Below are 17,049 nucleotides of genomic sequence, written 5' to 3' on the forward strand. Positions count from 1 at the left end.
CTCTTCTTACCGTCTTGTTGTTTGCGTCTTGGTTTTAAATAGAACTATAAGAAGGACCTTTCTGTCAGATCTCAAAGCACAGGCTGGCATATAATGGGGAAAGGTGCTCTTTTAAGTATCCAGGCCATGCAGGACAATACACTAAAGTGAGCACCTTAAATTGGGCAAACACGTAACCAGCACAACTGTTTCAAGAGTGCTGTCACAATATTGTATCCAGTTTTGATACTGAATAGTGAGGTGGGAGCATTTTTGCACCAATTGGAACTTCTGAACTAGCTTCAAGGGCAGCTCTATGTAAACATATTGTAGTACTAAATGAAATGTTAACAAAACATACAAGTTAATTGGCATACAAATGCCAGGATATCTATTATTCACAACTGATTCTGTGAACTATCATTGTTATTTATGTAATTTTCACTGTCTCTATTTTCCCTGCATTCTTTCTGGCCACATTATACCCATCCACCCCAACAGCACCCATGTGTGCAATATTTTGACAGTTGAGGATCTCACTCTGTGCATCTGATGAAGTGCACTGTATTCCATGAAAGCTAATGCCATAATACATTCATTAATTTTAAAGATGTCTTGTTCAAATTACTTGTACGTCTATGACTTTGATCATGTTACTGAGAAATGACTTGAATTTTTTTTAGCAGCTAGTGTTAATGAGCAGCAAAACAGTATACGTGTACAAATAGTACACTTGTATGTGTCTCCTGTATTATATAATGTAATTTGCATTATATGTTGTAGCTATAGACCTGATAAGAGGCTTTTACATAGTTTCATGATAATCTGGGTTTAAGAAAAGTGTAAGAAAATTGTAATTCTCTTGGTGTATTGTCTTAATAGAAAGGTGCTCATCATATATTCTAATTAGGTAAAGTTTTATTGAGTTCTCAATGTTCAATCCTTACAGGTAGGAATTACAGATGAGAAAATGCCACTTTTTGGGAAAATTGTTGTCATTAAAAAGAATGGGAGTGATGGAACTCATTTTCCGCTGACTAAAAACTCTTGTTTGTTTGGAAGGTAAGACTTATTTATTGGAAGGTATTTTGAATGTTGGAATTTAATTGTCTGAACTGTTCTTTTCACAAAGGGAAACAGTAAAATCTTTGCTACAGGAAACTCCCATTTACATGGAGGTTACGTTCCAAGGCACCACATATTTAAGTGAAATTACATATATTGGGGCACCATTGAAAAAGCCTGCAACCACCTGTTAAACTTCTAGAAACGCTTGAAAAAAAGCCAGAAATCCACCCAGCTCCACAATCACTCTCCAAATCTACTTTCTTAAACTCTCAACTCTCCATAGGCGTAAAAGGCTCCTGGGACTGCACTTGCAAAGGCTAGACTCCATTTTTGCTGTTTTCACTCTTTTAGGGCCGTATTTGCTCCTTTTTGTGCCCCTTTTGGGGATTTGCGCGTACCTGCTTGCACTTTAAAACAGCAAAACTTAAGATGTCAATTAAATTGTCAATATGCCTAAGCACTGCATCAATGTGCACATTTTAGGTTTGCACACTGGTGTAAATTTGACCTTTTTGAGAGCTAGTAGATAGGAATTTGTCTTTACTTTTGGGTTTAAATTTAATTTTTCTTCACAGTTTTGAAACTCTCAAGTGAAGCTATAATATTTTTGTGGGCAAAAATTGTTAATAGCATGCTTTCAGTGGGTCAAATGAAAGGAGCAACATTCACTTGCTATTGGAGATATAAGCATCTTTGCTGTTCTCGAATTAATGTCTCGGGATTGTCTGCTTCAAGTTCACCATACATAAAAGTCAATAGAGAGAGCTCTTTTTCAACTTTAGAGAAATTTTTGAATTGTACAACCTGCTCTGAAAGGTTGAACTTTACTAACTCCAATAGTTATTCAACCTTTCTGTTTTACATAAGCAAGTGATATCGGCAACATCTGTGTTTATCATTTCATATCTTTGGAGGGTTTTATTGGATGCAGGTGTTGCTCTGGTTTAGAGTATCTTTTCTCCAAGTATCTACGTGAATAGGTACCAGTGGCCAAGTGCATATTTAATGAAGGCAGGGGAAAGTTTATGGCAGAGGTAGCCAACCTATAGCCTGTGAGCCATATATAGTTCCCCAGGAAGTTTTTTGTGTCCTCCCTTTGCAACCTTCCAATTTGTCCATTAAAAAAATACTATTTCTTCATCGACCAGTTCTACAGGTCCCCTGTTCTGATCCATAAAATGTATTCTTTCCTATGTATATATTTATATTTTACAGAATTTAATAAATAATAATAGATTATCAAAAAAGGCTTTTAAATAGTATTGATAGAATATAAAAGCTTTTTGAAGGCAGCTTGCGAACTGCAATTCTAGCCATGGACACATTTACACTTTGGGCATGCTTGCTTTGGCATGCAGATATCATGGTTCACCCTGGACCAGTGTGGCTCTAGACCCTGAATTGATTAGCCATCTCTGGTTTATGGCATGCCAACAGTAAACATTAGTGTTTTTTTCCAGTTAAAACAAGTTCAGTTTTCATAATACTACATAGTTTGTCTTTATAATTTTTCTAATATTTGAATAGTAGCATTATGGCATTTTTTATATTAAAAACCCCTTTATCTCTGTGTAATATACAAATGTTAATCTGAAAACTGCATGATTATATTTAAAGGAAAAGAGAGTGTGACATCAGAATTCAGCTGCCTCAGGTTTCCAAAGAACATTGTAAAATCGAAGTCAATGAAAATAAGGAGGTATGCATTCTTATTTTTATTTTTTTGTATTGATTTGTTGTGTGTCTCTTGGACCTTTCTTAATTGACTGAGCTGAATATTTTTAAATCTATTTTTAGGCAACTTTGTTTAACTTAAGTCCTGCAAACCCAACAGAACTCAATGGAAATATTTTTCAGCAGCCTACGTACTTAAAGCATGGAGATGTATTCACTATTATTGATCGTTCTTTCAGGTAGGTAACAATGCTATACACAGCTATGGATCTACTTAAATAAAATTACTCTTGTCACGTTGCCTAGGTTGGGTCAAGTCACTGGAATTTTTAATGAGTTTATTTTATGTTCAGGCAACTCCTTTGTGCAGGGGTTGCATTTTGAGTCATATTGTGTGTAAGCCCATTCCATCCCCTTCTGGGTCAGAAAATGGCATGCATGGAAGGCCACACATCAATTGGACGCATGCAAAATGGTCACCACCTGTATTTCACAACTTTTATATACTGCTTGATTGTAGTAAAGCCTCTAAGCAGTTATAAAAAAGAATACGTTAAAATTATCAGTACAAGACAGTTAAAAACAGGTATTTAAAAGCATTAAAAAGATAATTAAAATCAGTAAACAAAGGGAGATTAAAATGCATTGCATCATTCAACTTGTCTGCGTAGGCTAGCCTAAACATGTTTTAAGCAGGCATTGAAAATATTACAGTCAATACTCCTATCTGATATTAGTAGGTAGAGAGTTACAAAGTATAGGTGCTGCAACACCAAAAAATTGTGGTTTTGTAACTGCGGAATGAGTGTTATGTACGTTGTGCTGTGTCAGTTCTGCCGATAGAAGTGGTTGATGGGGAGTATATGGGGTAAAGTGATGCCACAGGTAAAGTGGTCCAAAACTGTTATGGGTTTGTATACTAATAGTGACACCATGAACTTAGCCTGGTAACAAACTGGCAGCCAGTGTAGATATCTGAGCAGAGGTGTTATATGTTGATAGGATCCCAATCATTTCAGCAACTGTATTGCAGCATTCTGCATTAACTGCAGTTTCTGGGTCAGTAAAAGTGAAACTTACTTACAGTGCATTGCAGTAATCCAGCTTTGAAATCATTAATCCATGAACTACTGAGGTTACCTGGGCTTCCATTGACAAAGCTGGATCCAAAAGCACCCCCAAATTGCATACCAGCTAATTCAGCTGAAGTGTGACCCCATCCATGGCACGTAATTGATCAGTTTATTGCACATGGGATCCAGACACCTATAGTGCCTCCACCTTGGCAGGATTCAACCTCAGCTTACTTTCCCTCATCTGTCCCACCACTGTGTCCGGGCACAGGTCCAGGCTCCATGTGGCTTCTGGTGGCTTTGTATAGATTTTAAATAGCACTGGGGGATACAATTGTACCCAGGGGTACTCCATAACATAACTGTCAGAGATTCATAAAGCACTCTTCTGGTGCTGTTCTCAGGACTGCAGTAATGGAAGCCCAGTAACACAGTGATACCAGTGTCCATTCCACTGAGTCATTTCAGGAGGATACTACGGGAAATGGTATTGAAAGCTGCACAAGAGTCAAGAAGCAAGAGCAATGTCACAGTCCCCTTGTCCTGCTCTCTGTAAAGGTCAGGTCTCAGGCAGCCAAAACTGACTCTGTCTCATAGCCAAGCCTGATCCCAGAACTCATCTCCTTTATTCACCTCCCTGACTACTCAATTTGTTGCTACTTACACTTCTTGTTTGGCTCTATGACTGTTAAGGCTGGTGCTTTCTTTGCATTATCCAGCCCAAAGAGTTTTCAACAACTGGTATGCAGCCAGGGTATTTAGCTCATCAGTGGGATAAACAAATCAATATTAAGCCTACCTAATACCTTTAAACAGGTTTGAATATCCACCTTCATTACTTCCACGGAAGAGGAGTTCCAGGTCTCAAGAGAATGAAACATTACAGGTAACTCCATGAATACAAGGAAATGCACCTTTGCATTTTGCTGGACTGAATGAAATATGTAGCTATAGGTTTCCATATTCCCAATCTCCTTAAGTGGGTTTTTTACCTGCAGATGTAGGGTCTCCCTTTTTTATGTGTGGATGGCAACTGTATTCACAGAAACGTTTTAATGTCAGCACTCTTCTCTCCAAAGTAATATATTACTGAGAATGTATGCTTTTAATAGATGTTTTGGAAGCATTCTTTTAACAGCACATTTTCATATCATATTTTTTTAATGATTATGCAAGAACAACTGTATTCAAAGATGATAGATTATTTTCAAGATAGCTGTTACTCCTAGTTTAGGGGGTGAAGATAAATAAACAGCTGAAGCTTTTTCTTAAGAATAAATGGAACTAGGCTAGAGGTGGTGGGTTCTAGTGAAATCTACTCAGTTAAATTATTCGATACCATATAAATATTTACTTCAAAAATAAACCAATTACCGTATTTTTCGCCCCATAAGACGCACTTTTTCCCCTCCAAAAATGAAGGGGAAATGTGCCTGCGTCTTATGGGGCGAATGCAGGCTTTCGCTGAAGCCTGGAGAGCGAGGGGGGTCGGTGCGCACCGACCCCTCTCGCTCTCCAGGCTTCAGGAAGCTCTGCGCAACCCTCGGGAGACCGGCTCAGCTCTGCCCGGGAGCCGGGGGCGAAGCTCCGCCCCGCTCCCGGTGGCTGTGCAGAGCTGCCTGCGGTCCTGGGACCAGCGCAGCTCTGCGCTGCCATCCGGAGCGGGGCGCTAAGTTCCGCCCCGCTCCCGGTGGCCGGGCAGAGCTGCCTGCGGTCCTGGGACCAGCACAGCTCTGCCCGGCCACCGGGAGCCGGGGGAGAAGCTCCGCCCCGCTCCCGGTGGCCGTGCAGAGCTGCCTGCAGTCCTGGGACCAGCGCAGCTCTGCGCCGCCATCCCGAGCGGCACACTGCAGGCAGGTCTGCACCGGCACCCGGAGCGGGGCGCCAAGTCCTGCCCCGCTCGGGATGGCGGCACACAGCTGCCTGCCGTCCCGGAACTGCAGGCAGGTCTGCACCGGCATCCGGAGCGGGGCGCCAAGTCCCGCCCCGCTCGGGATGGCGGCACACAGCTGCCTGCCGTCCCGGGACTGCAGGCAGGTCTGCACCGGCATCCGGAGCGGGGCGCCAAGTCCCGCCCCGCTCGGGATGGCGGCACACAGCTGCCTGCCGTCCCGGGACTGCAGGCAGGTCTGCACCGGCATCCGGAGCGGGGCGCCAAGTCCCGCCCCGCTCGGGATGGCGGCACACAGCTGCCTGCCGTCCCGGGACTGCAGGCAGGTCTGCACCGGCATCCGGAGCGGGGCGCCAAGTCCCGCCCCGCTCGGGATGGCGGCACAGAGCTGCCTCCCGTCCCGGGACTGCAGGCAGGTCTGCGCCGCCATCCCGAGCGGGGCGCTAAGTCCTGCCCCGCTCGGGATGGCGGCGCAGAGCTGCCTGCCCTCCCGGGACTGGTGCACTTCTCCCCATCGCCAGCCCCACAAGCTCGGGGGACAACGGGGAGGCAGAGCGTGCCTTCCCACTGTTCCCCGACCTGGTTCTTCCAGCCCCGCACCTGGGGGGGGGAAATAAAATTTTTTTTCTTTATTTCCCCCCCAAAAAACTAGGTGTGTCTTATGGGCCGGAGCGTCTTATGGGGCGCAAAATACGGTAATACTTTCCATAGGCACAATTTTGTGAACTTCTAAAACAAATAAAACATTCATTGATCTGATACATTGTGTACAAATTTACAGGTTCTTCATATTCTGCAGGAAGAACAGGAGGAGTTGTTGCACTGTCGGAATTCAGAATCTAAAAGTCCTCAGATTTCTGGTTGGTAGTTATTTTAGCTTATTTACCACTGTTAGGCCTTGAATGGTAAGAAAATGTAAAGCTACATAAACAGATACGTAGTAGTTGAAATCAAAGCATTTACTGGGATTCTGCTGTAGGAGGGAACAGATGAAGCAAGATTTGGTGAATTAGTTTCTCCTGTAGGGATGAATGTGATCCTTGATATGGGTTGTCTCCACCCATCTCTCCAGTAACAGGAAGCAAAATATTTTAGAGAATACACCTTGTGGGCTGAGAAAACCCCTTCCAGTTCTATTTCCTGCCAGTTCCACTGCAGGTTGTATTGTCAGCTGATCCAGGCATGGCAAAAGAGAAGAAGCGGGAACTGATATTCAGACAGCCACTTTTTTTGTTTGCTCTGGATTATGATTAGAGTTCACAAGTAGATAAATCTTAATTTTATATTACAGATTATGCTGATGTTTGTCAGTGTACACACACACACACACAGAGAGAGAGAGAGAGAGAGAGAGAGAGAGAGAGAGAGAGAGAGTCTATTGCATACACGGATAAGTTTTAAGAATCCATTCACTATGGGCATGCTATTCTCAGTATCGGTTGCAAAGTAGCTTCATATGAGTGCATTTGTGAATGTCTGAGCTGTATGTTGAGGACTTTTATGTTAAATCTTATTTTATATGTAGAAGCAGGTGTTGTTGATTTTACTTAATTCCTCAAAAATATATTTGCCCTATGATCAGAACCTTAACTGACTGTAGAATTTGGTAACACTGTTTCATCTAACTTAAGCATTATACCAAAAATAGAAATACTTTTAAAGAACACATTGTTTAAAAATGTATTCTTTTAAAAATCTCTTCTTAGAAAAGAAACTTGACTGGGAAAATCGGAATACTAATGAAAGTGACAAGACAAAAATTCAAGAATTTATTACTGGACAGTATGGCACACCCCAATCTACATACAAAACCTTCAGTTCAGAAAGGAAAAACGAAATGTCTCCCTTTAGCGAACTTTATGAATTAGTGAAGCACGAACCTGATACAAAAATAGCAGAGAAAGATGTTAGCAATGAAACATTTCTGCAGTCAAAAGAAGAACACTTAGCCAGAAAAGATGGTAATGATACCTTGGAAGAAGCTGCATCTCAGATACCACGCAGGATATCTGAAACTGGTCAAACTAAGAAGACTGAAGGTGTAATTTGGAATGAATTTGAACATTCTCGTTATATTAAAAGTCAAGAAATAAACAGTGTGATATCAAATCCAAGATCTCTTGAAAGGAACAGATCCAAAAGATCATCTTTGGGTCTTCAAGGTTATGCTGCAGAACGGAAGCAAGAAAGTGAAGGCACCAATCAGTTAAATTTCAAGAAAGCAGAAGAGAATGAACTAGATGGAACTGAAGGAATTAAAAATGCAAGTAATGATACAGATTTAACAGCAAGTAGACAAAGTGCAAAGTATTTCCATGAATCATGTTCCATAGTATCATTGGAACCTGCAGATAGAGCAGGGCGCCCTGAAAAGTCAGAAGAAGAGCCAACAAAGACAGCTGGTGTGGAAATCAAAGCTAACTTAACAGATACTTGCAGATCATTTGTAAGCATTTTGTCCATACCAAAGTCTAATAAGGAGAGTTTTCAAACTTATTCTAGTCCACGTAAGTTTTTTAAAATAAAAGGCAAGAATGAAGTGCTGGCCATAGAACCAATGCATACTCTGAAAGCAACAAATGAGATTGGTATGAACAACACACAAAAAGATAGAAACTCTGGAATCATTGCCTATTCATTTCGCTGTCGTAACAGTAAAAGCCCCCGGAGGAGCATTAAGCAAAATGAAGACTTTTTAAATGGGCGTTTTTCTACAGAGCAGATGCATATCAATTCAGAGGAGTCATTAGAAGTTCCTGTAGATACTTCTGGAACAGGTTGCATGTGCACACCTAACCAGCCACCTGAAAAAGAGGGAAACTGGCTCCAGGAGGAGGAGGAGGATGATAAAATAAAAGAACCAACAATGAAGGCCCACAACCAGAGTTTTGATAATAAACACTATATACCAGGTCATGAAAATAATGTACCAGTGCCAGCAGAGGGTGAGACTGCTTCAGAACTGAATGTGACAAGCGCATTTATTATAAAAAGAAAGTCAGGTAAATACTTGCAGTACAAGCCTAAGACTATCATTTTGAGATTGTTTCAGAAATTTGTCATGACTTTTTCTTGAACTTGTAATTTTGCTCTCTTTATGTAGTTTTATTCAAAGTCTGTTGGTTATTCTATTTATAAAACTTGTATGAATACCAAAGGAATTTGGTTACTACGATTAAGAGAAGTACAGTGCACTAAAAATAACCCCAACAGATTTTTCTCAATTTTTATCTCTTACTAGTTCTGTTTTTAAAATCTTACTTTAACAGAAAGTATCCTTACTATTTTGATACTGAAGTGTCATCATACACTCATTTTCTGACTATCAGTCTTGTATTTAGGTCCAAGAGACCTCTTTAAGGGCATACTGGGGGGGGGGGATGATTTACTTCAAAGTGACTATGGTTTTGGTTTTTTTTGTTTTTTTGGGGGGGGGGTTTAAAAAAACACAACTTTATTTGTGGCGCTGTTGCAGAGGTCTCTGTCTTTACAAAAAAAGGGATACAGGAGGGTTTGCCCGTTTTCGAAACCCGAGTGGTAAACTCCCACCCGTCAATTACACCTTGGGAGCCTCTTCTGGTTTCTTGGCTCCTGACGGAGTGATTTGGGCATGCGCCTCAAAGGTGACAGGGATCTGGATTTCAGCAGACTGAATGGCCGGCTTGGGCAAAGGAGCCTCTATCGTCAACATGCCATCGGGGGAAAGGGAGGAGCGGACTGCAGCAGGGTCGATACCAGGGGGCAGCGTGTATTTTCTTGTGAAACATCTGGAGATGAACCCATGATCGTCCTGCCTTTCTTCATGCTTGCCTCTGTAGGCCTTTAAATATGACCTGAACCAAATTCTGCCTCTCATCCCTGCTACTGAATGGGTGAAGTTTCAGACTTGGCATAAGCCAGCTTCCCTTTTTTAAAAAAGATGGGGGGAGGGACGACATATGTTTAAAAAGAACAGATATTTAATGCTTAATATGGATGAATTGGTTAGAGTGTGGTGCTGATAATGCCAAGGTTGCAGGTTTAATCTCTGGATGGGACAGCTGCATATTCCTGCATTTCAGGGGGAGTTGCACTAGATGATTCTTCATGATCATTTACAGTTCTATGATTCTATGAATATCTGTAGGGAAATCACTGGTCACCCCAACCATCAGCATGCCTCTTGCCCTTCGGTCGGCGCCAGAAGGGAGGGAGCCTTCTAGGCTGGATGGCATGAACAGCTGTAACTTTTTTTTTTTTTTAAGAGTTTTTAAAATATTTTATTAAGGATTTTCTTGTTTTACAGAAGTGTAGTGCCTCATATATATTTTTTCCCCATGTAACATTTTTACAAATCCGTTTCATTTGTTGAGGCATTAGGGGGAGAAGAAAATAAAAATAAAAATAAAAATAAATAAAGGAGAGAAAAAGAAAGGGGGGTGGAGAGAGGGAAGATGGATAAGGGTGGGATTGGGTGGCGGTGTTTCTATTATGTTTAATGTATGTAGAGTTTGGTGTCAGCGTGCTTTTGTTGTTCACTTGTGTTCCTTTGGTGGTGAGAGAGGTTGGGGTTGGCCTAGGGTGTGATTGTTTGCTTGTGATTGGCTGTGGTGATCTTGGTTTTCGTGTGTGAGTGAGGTGGGTGGGTGTTTTGGATCAGGTTAGCCATATTGATTTGTATGCTGTTGGTGGATTATTGTCATTGTCCTGTTGGGCTGTGTGTGTGATAAAGGGGAGCCATACCGGGGTGAAGGCATCTTCTTCTGTTTGTCCCCGTGTCAGTTTCAGTTTATTAGTTAATTTTTCTAGTAGGGCTGTTTCCCATACTATTTGGTACCATTGGTCCATGCTTACTCCTGACAGGTCTCTCCAGTGTCTGGTTATGGTGTTTCTGGCTGCTGAGAGCAGGTGGGTTATGAGTTCTTTGTGGTGTAAATGGGCATTGTTGTCTTGGAAGATGTTTAGTAGGGCCAATTCTGGGGTGGTGTCTATTACTTGCTTAGTTATTTTACAAATTTCTTGTATGGCTGTTGTCCAGAACAGTTGGATTTTGGGACACTCCCACCACATGTGGAAGTATGTGCCTGTGGAGGTGCACCCTCTCCAGCATTTTGGTGAGGTTCCTGGGTGTATTAGCGCTAGTTTCCTTGGTGTTAGGTACCACCTGTAGGTGAGTTTCAAAGTGACTATGGTTTTAAAAATAGGCTTCTGTTGGTATCACCAAGAGTTTAACAAAAACTATTCGGAATATGTGACCTGACAGTGTTAAGAAAAGAGAAAGCAAAACAGAAACAGAAACAAATGCCTAAGTTTCTGTTAGGGATCTTCTACTGGAGCGCAGTAGAAGGAGTTTCAGTATAACCCTATAGAACATTACAAATATGAAATCAGTATTGCAGATTTTAACTATGAGTATGTTAAGTCTTCTGTCAGGACAAAACAAACCTGGAGCAGAAATAACCCCCTAGACCAGGGGGCAGCAAATTTTTTCAGCAGGGGGCTGGTCCACTGTCCTTCAGACCTTGTGGGCGACCGGACTATATGGGGGGGGGGGTGAACGAATTCCTATTCCCCACAAATAACCCAGAGATGTATTTTAAATAAAAGCACACATTCTACTCATGTAAAAACATGCTGATTCCCAGACCATCCACGGGCTGGATTGAGAAGGCAATCCACGGGCTGGATCTGTCCCCTGGGCCTTAGTTTGCCTATCCATGCCCTAGACTAAAAGTTAATCAGGGGGGTCCAAAAGACCTGCAATCTTTTGTGACAGGTTTTTGTATGCACAGAAAAAAATCTCCAGTGCTCTTGAATTGGTGCAAATACATAAAAGATGAAATTTTAGTTATCACTCCAGAAAACAATGAATTAACAATAAATAATATTCAAATTATACTGACACTCAGTATGTAGTAACCAATTCACAGAAGAAAAAAATCTTTTTCATCACTTAACTATCTTCTTGGTCATTATATCAGTTTCTGTGATGTTCCTTATTTTAGCCAACTACAAGTTTGAATAGGATACCTCATTCTCCATTTGGTTCCAATAATAATATTTGTTTATTATTATTGTTTATTAGCAAGTTCCATGTCAGCTTTCACACTTTAAAAGTATTTCATATAACCTAAAGCATCGTCATTGCAGGTAAACGTACAAAATACCTCAATATCAAGGCAATTTGAAAACTTATATTTTTACGTGTTTTTGGACAAATCCAATAGATTTCATTAATTAGTCTATCCCTGCTATCAAGTAATCCTGCTTATTTAACATAGTAAACAAAAATCAACAATAGCCTACCTTTACATTCTGAAACCACCAAACCTCTTGCTGATCATGAGGTCAGCAGTGCTACGGGGTGAGCTCCCATTGCTCTATCTCAGCTCCTGCCAACCTAGCAGTTCAAAAGCATACAAGTGCGAGTAGTTAAATAGGTACCACTGCAGTGGGAAGGTAAATGGCATTTACATGCTCTCTGGCTTCCGTCATGGTGTACCATTGCACCAGAAGTGGTTTAGCCATGCTGGCCACATGACCTGGAAAAGTTGTCTGCAGACAAATGCTGGCCCCCTCGGCATGAAAGCGGAGGTGAGCGACGTACTCCATAGTTGAAGCCAACTGGACTTAACTGTCCAGGGGTCCTTTACTTTTACCTTTTACTCCCTTTGTGATTGGAGCTAAATATTTATGTTGGAATTCAGAATAACTTTCTTCTGTCTTTCTTTTAGATAAATTACCTAAAATGAATCAACCTTCTGATTAGCTTTGTAACTTGGTATATTGAATTTGGTATGTTTTGCTCTTTTGTAGAAGTTAAGAAATCACCTAAAAAGCGGAAGGACGAAGAACCTGACATATTAATTCAGCCTCTTGGAAAGAGAAAGAGGGTGTCCTTTGGTGGGCACTTGAGTCCTGAACTGTTTGATAAATGCTTACCTCCAAACTCACCACTTAAAAGAGGTGCAACTCCAGCACGACTGAGCTTGCCATTTGGAAACTCGCCTCGAGCGGTTTTGAAATTTAGACAATCTCGAATCAAGGTAAATAATTTTCTGTACTGAAATGCCTCAAAAGCACCCAGATCAAGTCTTCTGCTTCTCATTCTTCGTGTGTGTGTGTGTGTGTGTTTCTAACAATCCTGTACATGCATACTTAGATATAAGTCCCATTGGGTGAAATCCAACATTGTGTAAGAAAACTCCTTCCCCTGTTGCTCTGTATGCCCCCCCCCCCCGCACCAAATCTCCAGAGGGTCCAAAGACTTTGAAGCAGGATTGGTGGACACATGAGAGCTGGGGTGCAGGGAAGAAGGCCCCCTTGAGAGTAAATTTGTTCTAATGCCACAATATAATTGGATATTATCCATTCCTTCCAATGGGGCTTACAAGTAAGTAGGTATTGGATCCCTGCCTAAAAATTTTTAATTCAGAAGTTGTCAGGGTAAATGAAGTGTCCTTGAGACAGGTTTATGATCTTGAATGCAGGGAAATATTATTTCCAGCGTGGGTTGAGCAAGTTCCAGTTGCTTGACCATTTGCTTCAGAGGTCTTGTTCCCTGACAAATGCTAGCAAGGGAAGACTTGTTTCCACCATGGGATGAGTGGGGTCTAGCCCCACTCCCTTGTTTTCACCTGCTGTACAATAACTCTTGAGAACTGGCATTTTTATTAAAAGTTGGATTATGAGTAAAAATAAATAAAATTGCAGCAAGGGACAACATGACTCCATCGTGGGTTGGAGCAAGTAGTTTGATGTTACTGTTCTGTATTGTGGTTTTTCTATTTAGTAGTTGTAGTGATTGTATTTCATTTTATCATGTTGTGTGCTGTCCTGTGCTTCGTTTGAGGAAGGCCTCTCAAAGATAAGTGTTTTATCTTATTTAAAAGAAATGAGCAGAAAAGATGTCTACTTGAATGAATGCAGTGCATTCTCACTGAATAAAAGTTCTTAATTTTGGCTTGACAGTGCCCTTTAAAAAAGGAGGAGGAAAGCTCTCATTTAAGGAGAAGGGCTAGGACAGGTTTGAGGAACCTCTGGCTTGCAGGCCAATCTTGGCTTGACAGGCTTCCCCATTGGCCCACAAGTGAGGGAGGCAGTTGGCCAAACCAGCTTAAGTCCCTTCCGAAGCACCACAATCAGCTGGTTGTTGGGAGCCTTTGAAGCAGTGCACAAAGCAGGAACCCAGTGGCTGATGCAAAGCGAAGATGTTCCTACTTGGTTCAGGTGTCATGTCCCTCCTTTCATTTCAGCAACTGGATTTACAAAGAAACAACTATTGAAATGATGTGGAAAAACACGTCGCTTTTAACAGTGCCTTGCTGCCTGCTAGTGCTTTGAAGTCTTAAATTTGGGGTTTCAGAGCACCAAATCCCTTGACATCATTTGTGATTTCAGCAGGAGGATGGCCCCGCACACTTGTAAAATTTGGCCTGCTAGACTGGCCTGTGGATCCAAAAAGGTTCCTTTTCTCTGGGCTAGGACATGATGTGTGTCTGTGTGGTTTCTTCCTAGGCCTCTTCATGTGTCTGGCCTTCCAGATTTTGGTGGATTATAGCTCTCATCATCATTAACCATTGGCTCTACTCACTGGAGCTGATATGAGTTAGGCCAGAAGTCGCCAAACTTTGAACCAGTGAGCCCATCTTAAATTTGGAGAAAGTGCTGTTCTTGCTAATCACAAAATGGCTGCCGCGGGTTAGCTTTTTATTATAAAATGGCTGCTAAGTCTAAAAGTATGGAAAAAGAGACATAATTATAGAATGATGCAGACATGCCACCCCATTAGTGAAGACATGAGCACATGCACCAACCACTACTGCATTCTCTCCCAGGAAGAAGCTCTTTATACTTTAATCCTGGCATCCAGTGACATGTGGACATGTTCATAGGTGTAGCTGGCTAAGTGCAAACAAACTGAGCAAGAAGAGCAAGCTATTTCTTATGTATTGTGGATTTTTGATGAGATACTTACTGAGGTATTTCATGGGTGCCAAAGGGGGGTCCTGCTACCTGCAGGACACCAAAAGGTTTCTTATCCCTATTTACCCAAGAAAGAAAGGTTAATTGAAAAGGAGCACTTAACAGTTTGTGTGTCAAAGTATGTAGCTCTAACTTCACATGCTTTTCTGTAGATAATAGGGGCACGGTTGCCAATGTAGATGTCCAAAATAATTTGTCTTAACAAACCAGCTTGTGCAGATGTTATAGTAAGGAGATGCACTTGAATGAAGTACCAGTTACAACTACTTAGTTCCTGGGCAACTACTGAAATCTGTAAGTGGATATTTATACTTCAAATTGCTATCCTGTACTTCCTCTAAGGATCTCAGGACAACATAGAGAACATTTTATCTATTCAACCACTGCAGTATGATACGGTTGTAAACCTAAGTGGTACACTAGATTCCCAAATTCAGGTCTCCTCAGTTTAAGTTCTGCTTATGTGCTATGCCACATTTGATATCTCATTAGAAGTTCTTTGTATTAACTTTTTAAAAAATCCCTCTTCTTTCTCTACAGAGTTTCCCTGAAGGGGTTCAGCATGAGAATAGTTCATCTAAGAATGCTGCCTCACCCTCAGCACGCAGGTCTCCAGTTGCCTCGCCCACAGCACGCAGGTCTCCGGTTGCCTCACCCGCAGCACGCAAGTCTTTGGTTGCCTCGCCCACAGCACGCAAATCTTCGGTTGCCTCTCCCGCAGCACGCCGGTCTTCAATTGCCTCGCCCGCAGCACGCCGGTCTCCGGTTGCCTCGCCCGCAGCACGCAGGTCTCCAGTTGCCTCACCTCCAGCACGCAGGTCACCGGTTGCCTCGCCTCCAGCACGCAGGTCTCCGGTTGCTTCGCCCCCAGCCACTTTTTCTTTTGATGCACCCCAAAGAAGAGGTCGCTTTTCAGTTTCTCATGTTACCAGCCCACCTTCAGAAGAACAGGATGCTCTTTCCAGTCAGATGAACGGAGATGAAGAAGAGTTCACTGAAGTAAAGACATCTGAACCTACTGTTCAAGAATGCAAAGCTGCTCGTTCAACAAAGAGGAGCAAAAATGCTACTCCAAGAAGTTCTTTGTGTAGGAGAAGTGGAGTAATGGGTGTAATTCACTCTAAAAGGCAAAGTGGGGCTTCCAAAGCCAACTTGATAGGTTTGTCATTATTGCTTTGTTAGTGTCTTTTGATGTTCCACAAAACAATCAGATACAGCATATAGTATTCTAAAAGACTGCAGGGTTTACCAGCCTTTTTGGATCAGTGGGCACAGTTTGAATTTTGATAGAGTGAGGGTGCCCATCACAAAATAGCTACTATGAGAGATGTGTGGCCTAACACCAAATGGCTACAATAAGGAGTATGGTCTAACACAGAATTAGAGAGAGAGCCACCCTCAAATCTTATGCTAACCATGGGAAGTCATTTAGGTCCTACTAATCCTGATTGTGGAGATAACACCAATGCTGTAACGGGACATTACTCAGTACCAGGACAAATATACAAGGTGGTCACACCACACTCAATTTCATTTCACAGAAATTGCTCAAACTTGGGCCCCCAGCTGTTGTTGGCACACAACTCCCATAATCCCTAGCTAGCAAGACCAGTGGTCAGGGATGATGGGACCAAGTTTGAGAAACACTGGCTTAGAAGATACATGCACATTTTGTCCCCTATTTGTGGGAGGGCTAGACAGTTGTGGGTTTTTTAATTAAAAAAATAAAGCTTGGAATTGGCACATGTCCAGAGGTACTAATGAAAGCCTTCATGGGCATCAGGCTGACAACCCTGGCTTAAAAATGCATTAGAACAAATGAATCTACAAATCTAGAAAATGTTGGTTTTATTAAAAATGTGTTTTAAGCATAGAAATAACTAGCAATCTTGAACAATTATCATTCCAGTTGCAAAGTCTTGGGCAGATATAGTGAAACAGGGTGTTCCAAAATCTCAAGTAAGCAGTGCTGCAAAATGTGGTCTTAAAAGATCAGCCAAGAAGAGGTCAGCCAAGAAGAACTCAACAAAACCATCAAAGGTAATTCTCTAGCAGTGATCAAAACTAATACCCTGCATTTAGTAAATATATTGAAGCATTCCATTTTCCAGTCATTAAATGCCAGAGTCTGGAATTCTTTGAAACCAGGGATGGGAAGGGCCTTTAGCTTTTTGATAGATGGTCTGTATCCATGAAGTACCAGTTTCAGTCCCTGGCACTTCTAGACAACTTGAGATCTATTCCACCAAGTCAGAATAGACATCACTGGGATGGATGGACCAATAGTTCTGCTTTGTATAAGGCAGCTTCAAATGTCCTCCACCTTGCCCCCCCCCCCCAATAATTGCATGGAATTCCAGAGCAAATGTGCAGATCAGATTCTTTCCCCCTACTCTGAGT

The 17,049-nt window shown here is 41.9% G+C and overlaps 1 protein-coding gene across 1 annotated transcript in view; it reads left to right on the plus strand.

Moving 5' to 3' along the window:
* LOC308578155 (proliferation marker protein Ki-67-like) overlaps window positions 1–17,049 on the plus strand; it is a gene marked incomplete at its 3' end in the record, with an annotated part of 47,597 nt that overhangs the window by 22,090 nt on the left and 8,458 nt on the right. The window contains exons 2-10 of the mRNA XM_081178415.1: window positions 929–1,041; window positions 2,665–2,746; window positions 2,845–2,960; window positions 4,611–4,680; window positions 6,467–6,545; window positions 7,392–8,687; window positions 12,481–12,710; window positions 15,190–15,808; window positions 16,559–16,689. Of these exons, the coding sequence (XP_081034541.1) occupies window positions 950–1,041; window positions 2,665–2,746; window positions 2,845–2,960; window positions 4,611–4,680; window positions 6,467–6,545; window positions 7,392–8,687; window positions 12,481–12,710; window positions 15,190–15,808; window positions 16,559–16,689 (2,715 nt within the window). The 5' untranslated portion in view covers window positions 929–949. The remainder of the gene's footprint in view (window positions 1–928; window positions 1,042–2,664; window positions 2,747–2,844; window positions 2,961–4,610; window positions 4,681–6,466; window positions 6,546–7,391; window positions 8,688–12,480; window positions 12,711–15,189; window positions 15,809–16,558; window positions 16,690–17,049) is intronic.

This window comes from Podarcis bocagei (assembly GCF_964188305.1).
Source record: "Podarcis bocagei genome assembly, chromosome: W".
Taxonomy (NCBI): domain Eukaryota; kingdom Metazoa; phylum Chordata; class Lepidosauria; order Squamata; family Lacertidae; genus Podarcis; species Podarcis bocagei.